Consider the following 9134-nt stretch of genomic DNA (forward strand, 5'->3'; position numbering starts at 1 on the left):
GGTGCAAGATACAAGCATGATACATATAATTTATAAAACAAACTTAGATTTTAGAGAAAATTCCTAAATTAGTAAGAATGTAACTAATTCAATGAGTGCAAAAACAACATAAAAGTAATTCAAGCTACATAAATAAGGTTACAATAGACCAAATTCTCACATAAAACTACCCCTATCTTTTTGCATACAAAAACCATGAATATCATACTTCTCAGGCATTTTGCACAAAAAAATAAAGTACATGGAAAATTTTAACACAAAGTCAAGGCAAGGTGATTAAACCTAGTTCTCTCCTAAGTGTCCAAATATTTCCTTATTTAAAGATTTTGTAAAAACATCAGCTAATTGATTTAAGATGTCTACATATTCTAGAACAATTTCACCTTTTTGGACATGATCTCTAATGAAATGATGTCTAATTTCAATGTGTTTAGTCTTAGAATGTTGGATGAGATTTTTAGTGAAACAGATAGCACTAGTATTTTTGCACTTGATAGGAACGGTATCTACATCAATTCCATAGTCCTGAAGCTGTTGTTTCATCCATAAAACTTGAGCACAACAACTAATGGTAAAAATATATTCTGCTTTGGTGAACAATGCAACACTATTTTGTTTCTTTGAAAACCATGAAATTAGCATGTTGCTTAGAATTTAACAAGTACTAGAGGTGTTTTTCCTATCTAATTTGGATCCTCAAAAATTTGCATCCGAGAAAGCATGCAAGCTAAAAGATGAGTCTCTAGAATACCAAAAGCATAAATTTGAGGTGTCTCGAAGGTATCTAAAGATTCTCTTAAGGGCTTGTAAATGTGACTCCTTAGTACAAGATTGGTATCTAGCACACAAGAATACGCTAAACATAATGTCAGGTCTACTTGCGGTAAGATAATGTAAAGAACCAATCATTGACCTATGTAATTTCAAATGAACACATTTACCTTCCTCATCTTTATCAAGCTTTGTAAAAGGGCTCAGAGGACTAACTTGTGGTTTGAAAGTGTCCATCAAAAACATTTTGAGCATTTTCATTGTGTATTTAGCTAGATTTATGAAGATGTCATCCTTTCTTTGCTTAACTTGGAGTCCCAAAAAGAAATTTAGTTTTCCAATCATGCTCATCTCAAACTCACCCTGCATTAGCTTAGAAAATTCTTGACAAAGAAGATCATTAGTAGAACCAAAGTAATATCACCAACATAAATTTTAACTACTAATAAATATTTGTCTTTTCTTTTAATAAAAAGTGTTGTGTCATCCTTCCCTTTACAAAAATATTTTTCAATAATAAAATTTGATAATCTTTCATACCAAGCTCTAGGAGCTTGTTTCAAACCATTTAAAATTTGATAATCTTCAAAACTAGGTGGTTGTTCAGCATAGACTTCTTCATTTATAAAACCATTTATAAAAGCATTTTTAACATCCATTTGATATAATTTGAAATCATTAAAGCATGCAAAAGTTAAAAGCATTCTAATGGCTTCCATCCTAGTTACAGGAGCATAAGATTCATCATAATCTATTCCTTCCTCTTGAGTGTAACCTTGAGCAACAAGTCTAACCTTGTTCCTCACTATGTTACCACTCTAATCTAGTTTGTTCCTGAAAACCCATTTAGTACCTATAGTAGATTTTCTTGTCTTTAATTTTTATTTCTTTTTAGGTGTTTATTTTTTTTCCTAGTTAGAATTTTTTCTTTCACATAATAAGTAGCAAGCATGAATAATAAAAGTTTAATGCCTCTTCAATAGAAAAAAAAATAAACTGATGTGATAATGGGAATGAACATGTCTAAGATTGGATTGTGGAGAAAGACTTGGTACTTAAGCAATCTTTATGACTCACCTCTCTTTTCTTGCAACCCTATCTAGTGTTTAGTTTTCATTCATTACTTTGTTTTCACAATGAGGACATTGCTTCTTTTTAAAGGGGGTAAGGCATTTCGCATGAATTTTAAAGTATGTTTCAATCTTTTTACTTAAGTATTCTGAAATAAATGAATGTTCAGAAAGAATTTTTGTTCATACGTATGTTCAAATGCAAGCATGACTTCTGATTTTATCTAAGTTATTCGTATGTTATCTTGAGTGATGGAATGTTTGTATGTTCTTTAGACTTACGTAGTATTTTCCATGAAAATTTGATTTCTTTAGAAATAGACAAGCATGAAGGTTTAAGTTGTTAGAATTAACTTAATAACTTTCTTGAGGCAAAATCTAAAGAGGTATAAGAATGTAATATGATATAGGCACACTTTCTTTGGATCGGTTGAGCCTTTCAAGCCAACTTTATTAAATTAACTTGTGAAACTTATTTTTTGAGCTTAATGCCCTGTTTATTGCAAATTACCTACATCATAAGTCGTATTATCATCTTTTCAATTTTATCCTGTTCTTTTGCACCTATCTTAACTAAATTTGTATTGGTGATCAAAGTTTGAGGAACACATGAAAAGATTTATATGCTCTTCCCATGTTTAAAAAAAGAGAAAAAAAAAAAGAAAATGAATAAAGATCAAAGAAAAGTTTGCTCAAATTCTGGAAAAAATAAGAGCAAAGAAAAGAGTGCTCAAATTCTCAAAAATAAAGAGCAAAGTTTGCTCAAAGTCTGAAAAATAAAAGCTAAGCATGAGTTTGAAATAAGTTTGGGGGTGTTCCAAATACCCAAGTTTATGAAGGTTGTGACACAGAAAGATCCAAGACAAGTTAGGTTAAGATGATTGAACCTCAAAATTCACTTCTCTTTATCCCTACCTTTAGCCTAGTCCCATTACAACCTAATAAAAGACCTATTGATTGGATGATTATACCGACTACATTAGTGGAGAGGAATTACTAAGCTCAACTTATGAAGACCACTAATTAAACCTTGGGATTGTTATGTTTAGTTGATAAGAAAGGCATATTGATTGGTGAATGTTATGTATGGCTTTGAAAATGCATGCAAACTATGATTCATGTTGATATTATGATGTGCTTAGTATAAAGTTTGGAAATAATATTTGCATTCAAGCTACATATCAATAAAAAATATTTTTGAGCATGATTTTGTTGATGCGTGATTATATGTGAAGATTGATGCTTCTTTATCATTTTGCAAAATTGCCTTAGCAAAAGTTGCGTTGTGCATGAACATTACTCGGAACGAGAAATAGTTTAAGTTTGAGGTTGTGTAAACTCAAAATTATATAGGGTTTTTCTATATATTTTTACCACCTTTTTACTTAATAAATATGTTCGTATTGTGTAATTGTTATTAAAATAAGTGAATTTTACTTAATTAATAATATTGGGCATGAATTTATAAAGTATGTGAAATTGTGCTTAATCACATGATTTTTGTACATATTTTATATTAGTTCATGTTAAATTATTAATATGTGATTTTTCACTATGTAGGAGGACCATTGAAGATGTGATTAATGTGAATGAAACATGGACATGCATAAATATATCCATGTGAACGGCAAGCCATGGAACTTAGGTCATGAGGTTGATAATTTGACCCGGTAAAAGATGTGTTAAAAGATGGACATGTCTACTAAATTATTGGACTAAGAAACCGTTCAATAGGGGGAATTAAAGCCCAGTTTCGGCACAAGTAGATGGCTGCACAAAAGCAAGCTTTGGGTTACTTAATTGAAGGTCCTTACAGTTGAAAAATAATTAGAAATCAGCCCAACAACTTTGTTGTTGAAACCATCCACCTTATGGCTATTAATAGCCTTTGTTTGAATTAAAAATGAGGAGACTAAGTCATCCCCTTTTCCATGAATTGTGGCTGCCCATATGTGAGAGAAAAGGAAGGAATTTGAATTCTATTTTTGGCAAACTCTACCCCTTACTTTCACCTATAAATACCATAGAAATATAATTTCTCAAATCATCCATCAAATTTCATTTCTCTTCCCTCATTAGCATTTTCTCTACATTCTATTTCCCTTTTTCCTTCACCTTGTATAGCGACCATCTCTCTTTCCATCCTTTAGCCAACATAAGCTTTGTCAAAAGCATTCTTTGGTCGGCCACCTTGAAACCCTTAGCAAAGAGCATCAGTAGAATAGATCCAAAAGGCTGCTGAACTGACTAGAGTTTACTCTTTCCTCTTGTTATTTATTTTAATTATGTTTGCTTCAATTTTATTGCTTTTGACATCAAATATGGTATTTTAAATCCTATTTGCTAGGATGATTATGTTAATTCAATAAGATTTATTTTATTCATGTTTAATATGTTTGGGCCTCATTCGATCATGTTTTCAATTAATATCATGATACATTTCATTCATATATAATTGGTGCATTCAGATTAGCTGAGTGATTCTAGCCAGACGATGGCTAGTAGACACATAATTGAAAAGTGCAATGCTCAATTTAGATCATTAAACCCGACTAAGTTAAGGTTCATAATATCTTTAGTTAGCTCTATTATCTTGCATAGTTTTTAGGTTTATGTGATTAAACTGTTGCAAAATGTCCTTGTGACCTCGCATAAATACTAAGAAACCCTTAATTTAATATGATTAGTAAAATCCATATTTCACTAAGTAAAAGATTTGAGAGGACTTAATTTAGTTTCCAAACTCAAGAAAGATCGAGTTGCCATGGAATGTTTTCTGAACATTATTAAGCATGATGAAAATGAATTGAGTTGATTAATATAATTATCCTAGCCTATTTTATGTTGATTGTGTCTCTTTCTAAAGTCATTCACTCATACATTTAGATAATTTTCATTTAGATAAAATTGCATATGGATCATCTTGCATTTAGATAAGTTAATTTAATCATCCATCATTCAAATTATTTTGTTTTTATACAAAATTGTGAATTTATAATTTTACAAATAATAGATTAGCATACACTGTCCCTGTGATGACGATAACTCATTTTACTTACTTATTACTTGAATGGTTGTGTACACTTCCACAAACAACGTTACAAGTTTTTGGTGTCATTGCCGGGGACTGTTGCCTTAATCATTCTTTGTGAAATTATTTCTACAATTTGGTTTTTATTTTTTATTTATTTAATTTTTAACTCTACTAATTAATTTTTTATTTTTATTCTTTATTTGTGATTTACTCTTAGGTGTTTTATGAGCATAGATTGAATCATTGATCTATTACTCGTGGACCCTAAAATTAAGCAGACTTTTAGACAAAGAAGATACGAGAGATTTGCTCGAAGACAAACCGAGATGGACCTTGGAAATCAAAATGATGGACAAGGTAATAGAGTCAATCATGTGCACAACCCAATCCTTATTACTGATGATAGGGATCGTGCCATAAGACAATACGCTATGACACTCTTCAATGAGTTAAACCTGGGAATTAGGAGGCCGGATATCAAGGAACCCCAATTTGAATTGACACTAATGATGTTTCAAATGCTCCAAACGGTGGGCAAGTTTAGTGGTATGCCCATGGAAGATCCACACTTACACCTTTGATTATTCATGGAGGTGAGTGATTCATTTAAGTTAGCTAGTGTGACTGAACACACACTAAGGTTAAAACTATTTCAGTACTCATTGCAAGATCGAGCACGAGCATGGCTAAATTCATTGCCACCAAGTTCAATATCTACATGGCAAGAATTAGCAGAAAGGTTCTTGGTTAAGTATTTTCCACCGAGCAAGAATGCAATGTTGCAAAATGAGATAACTACTTTCCAACAATTGGATGATGAGTCTTTATATGAGGTGTGGGAAAGATTCAAGGAATTGCTTCATAAATGTCTTCATCATGGGATTCCTCATTGTATCCAGTTGGAGACGTTTTATAACGGTTTCAACACACACACAAGATTAATGGTAGATGCTTCTACGAATTGTACGATTTTTTCTAAGTCTTATAACGAGGTTTACAAGATTATTGTGAGAATCACAAGAAACAGTTACCAATGGCCGACAAATTGAGCAATTTCAGGAAGATGAGTAGTTCGAGTGCATGAAGTGGACGCACTGACTTCACTCTCTGCTCATTATATTCTATTTCATCAATGTTAAAATAGTTTACCACTAATGGTTTAAATAATTTTGCAGCTCAATCACCAAGTTAGTATGATGTTGTTTCTTGCATATACTGTGAGGATGGTCATTCTTTTAATAATTGCCCTTCAAATCCCAAATCAGTTTATTATTATAAGGAACCAGTATCAAAATAGAAGTGGACAAAGACCACAGTCTAACTTCTACAATCCTTCATGGTAGAATCATCCAAAATTTTCCTGGAGTAGCCAAGGAAATGGACCGAACAATAATCAAATGCAACATAGACCCAACCAAACCTAAGGGTTTGACCAAAAAAGCCCCAAAACCACCTCAAGCTAAGTCATCAAACAGTTTGGAGGACTTGTTGAAAGCATACATGGAAAAAAACGATGCCATGATCCAAATTCAAGTGACAACGATTCAAAGTCAAGTAGCAACACTGAAAAATTTGGAGAACCAGATGGGTCAGTTAGCTATTGAGCTTCGTAGTAGACCTCAAGGAGCTTTGCCAAATGATACAAAAAATTTTGAAAAATTTGGGTAACGAACATTGCAAGGTAGTCGAGTTATGAAGTGTTAAGATTTTGGAACCTAAGGAGGCTGTGGTTGAAGATGAGCCTACTGAAACAAAGGGAAGTAAGCCAACAGTTGAAGTTCCTACAACAGTAAAATCATATGCTAAAAAATTTGATGAGGTAAACCTTAAACTAGTGAATTCTAAAAAGTTAACACCTAGTTTTGCAGATTTACCTCCTCACAAAAGTTGTCCATATCAACCTAGAGTTCCATGACTTCAGCAGAATAAGTAGAAACAAGAGGTACAATTCAAGAAGTTCTTGGATGTTTTAAAGCAATTACACATCAACATTCCATTGGTGGAGGCTTTAGAGCAAATGCCTAACTATGTGTAGTTTATGAAGGATATTTTGTCCAAGAAGAAATGACTTAGTGAGTATGAGACTATCGCTTTAACGAAGGAGTGTATTGCGTTCTTACAGAACAAGGTAACTCTAAAACTGAAAGACCCTGGAAGCTTTATGATATCTTGCAACATCGGTGAATCATATTGACATAAATCTTTGTATGACTTAGGAGCAAGCACCAACTTGATGCCCAATCCATTTTCAAGCTGTTGAGAATAGGTGAAGTAAGACCCACTACTGTGACACTTCAACTGGTGGATCGATTATTAGAATATCTCGAAGGGAAGATTGAGGATATTTTGGTAAGAGTTGATAAATTTATTTTTGCTACTGATTTCATTGTATTAGATTTTGAAGCAGATAAGGAAGTTCCAATCATCCTTGGGAGACCTTTCCTAGCCACGGAAAAAAATTTGATAGATGTGTCGAAAGGCGAACTCATCATCCGAGTTGAAGATGATAAGGTACATTTAACGTTCTGAAGGCCATGAAATTTCTTGATCCAACGGAGGAATTCTGAACACTTTAGGGTCTGAACCATTGGAGATGGAAAAGGCAATGAAGGTATGGCTTTGATGGAAGCCAATCCAAAGAGTTATGTTCAACCACTGCGGTTTGGATTGCTAGATTTGGAAGTTCGAGAATTTACACAACCCAAGTTGTCAATCGAGGAATCACCTAAGCTTGAACTAAAGGTTCTTCTGTCCGATTTAAATTACGTTTATTTAGGTAATTGTTCTACTTGGCCTATGATTGTTTTAGCAGACTTAACAGAACATCAAGAGGAGTAATTGATTGCTATTTTAAATAAAATTTAAAAAAGCAATTGGTTGGTCCATAGCTGACATACAAGGTATAAGACCTTCCTTTTATATGCATAAAATTATTTTAGAGGAAGGTGAAAAAGGTAAAATTGATGGGAAAAAGAGAGTTAAACCTATCATGAAAGCGGTGATATGGAAGGAGGTAATAAAATGGTTCGACACGGGAATTATTTACCCCAAAGTCAATCACACAACTTCTTAACATGTCTTCCAGGACTTAATTAACTCTTTCAGACTAACCATCTGAGGGTGAAATGCAATACTGAATTGCAACTTGGTTCCCAATGATCCTTGCTGGTATTTCTAGAATGTTTATGTAAACCTTGGATCTCTATCTGAGAATATGGAAGATGGAATTCCAGGAAGGCGCCCTATCTCAAAGACATAGAGCTCAACTAACTTTTCCATTGAATAAGTGGTGTGTACTAGCAAAAAATAAGCTGACTCATTGAGTCGATCCACTATCACCTAAACTGAATTCTTCTTTGAAGGACTAAAAGGTAGTCCTGATACAAAATCCATAGTAATTCTATTCTATTTCCACTCTGCTATCTCCAAAGGATACATCTTACCCGAAGGAACTTGATGCTCTACTTTAACTCTTTAGCAAGTCAGACAAGTTGAAACATATTCTGTGATTTCTCTCTTCATTCCAGGCCACCAGTATAAACTTTTCACATATCTATATATCTTGACACCTTTTGGATGGAGTAAGAAAGGTCCATGATGAGCCTTTCTTAGCAATTCTTGTCTTAAGCCATTTCCAACTGGCACATACATTCTTCCCATGAATCGCAGTTCACCATCTTTGCCCAAATTGAATTTTTTTGCATTACCAGACATCATATGTTGCTTATACATATCACACTACAGATCTTTCATATGCTCTTCCAAAATTTGAGAGAGAAAAGTTGGCTTAACATTTAGCTCTACCAACAATGATCCATCATCAACTATTCTTACTCTTCCTCGTAGAGATGTTAATGCTGCCACTATTTTTCTGCTCAAAGCATTAGCCACAACATTACCTTTTCCAGGGTGATACTCTATATCCAAATTATAATCTTTTAGCAATTCCATCCTATGCCTTTGGCGCAGATTCAAATATTTTTGTGTCATCAAATACTTCAAGCTTTTGTGATCAAAGTACACATGAAATTTTTCTCCATACAAATAGTGTCTCCATATCTACAATGCCAAAACTATTGTTATCAGTTCCAAATTATGGGTTAAATAATTCCTCTCATGTGGTTTCAGTTGGCGCGATGCATAAGCTATAACCTTACCCCTCTGCATAAGCACACATCGAAGCTCATTTAGAGATGCATGAATATAAACAATAGACACTATACCAGATTCTAGTTGACACTAAAACTAGAGCTTATTAG

General features: G+C 33.3%; 1 protein-coding gene and 1 non-coding gene across 2 annotated transcripts; one reads left to right on the forward strand and one right to left on the reverse strand.

Annotated features, from left to right (window-relative positions):
• Window positions 1-5651: 5651 nt before the first annotated feature.
• LOC128036253 (small nucleolar RNA R71) lies at window positions 5652-5758 on the reverse strand. The gene has a single exon (XR_008193051.1). It is a non-coding gene; the product is annotated as a small nucleolar RNA R71 (small nucleolar RNA).
• A 494-nt stretch (window positions 5759-6252) lies between these two features.
• On the forward strand, window positions 6253-8134 carry LOC105781573 (uncharacterized). The gene is made up of 3 exons (XM_012606098.1): window positions 6253-6539; window positions 7092-7386; window positions 8054-8134. Exons 1-3 carry the CDS (start codon window positions 6253-6255, stop codon window positions 8132-8134), a joined length of 663 nt encoding a protein of 220 aa, XP_012461552.1.
• The last annotated feature ends 1000 nt before the right edge of the window (window positions 8135-9134 follow it).

The sequence above is a fragment of the Gossypium raimondii genome, chromosome 13 (assembly GCF_025698545.1).
Source record: "Gossypium raimondii isolate GPD5lz chromosome 13, ASM2569854v1, whole genome shotgun sequence".
Taxonomy (NCBI): Eukaryota; Viridiplantae; Streptophyta; class Magnoliopsida; order Malvales; family Malvaceae; genus Gossypium; species Gossypium raimondii.

Bases quoted from the DNA above. Each gene is read 5' to 3' on its own strand.
- LOC105781573 (XM_012606098.1), top strand. From the start codon at position 6,253: ATGGACCGAACAATAATCAAATGCAACATAGACCCAACCAAACCTAAG. The intron at 6,540-7,091 runs GTAACGAACATT...TGTATGACTTAG, and splicing joins AAAAATTTTGAAAAATTTGG to GAGCAAGCACCAACTTGATG. The intron at 7,387-8,053 runs GTACATTTAACG...TGGTATTTCTAG, and splicing joins TCCGAGTTGAAGATGATAAG to AATGTTTATGTAAACCTTGG.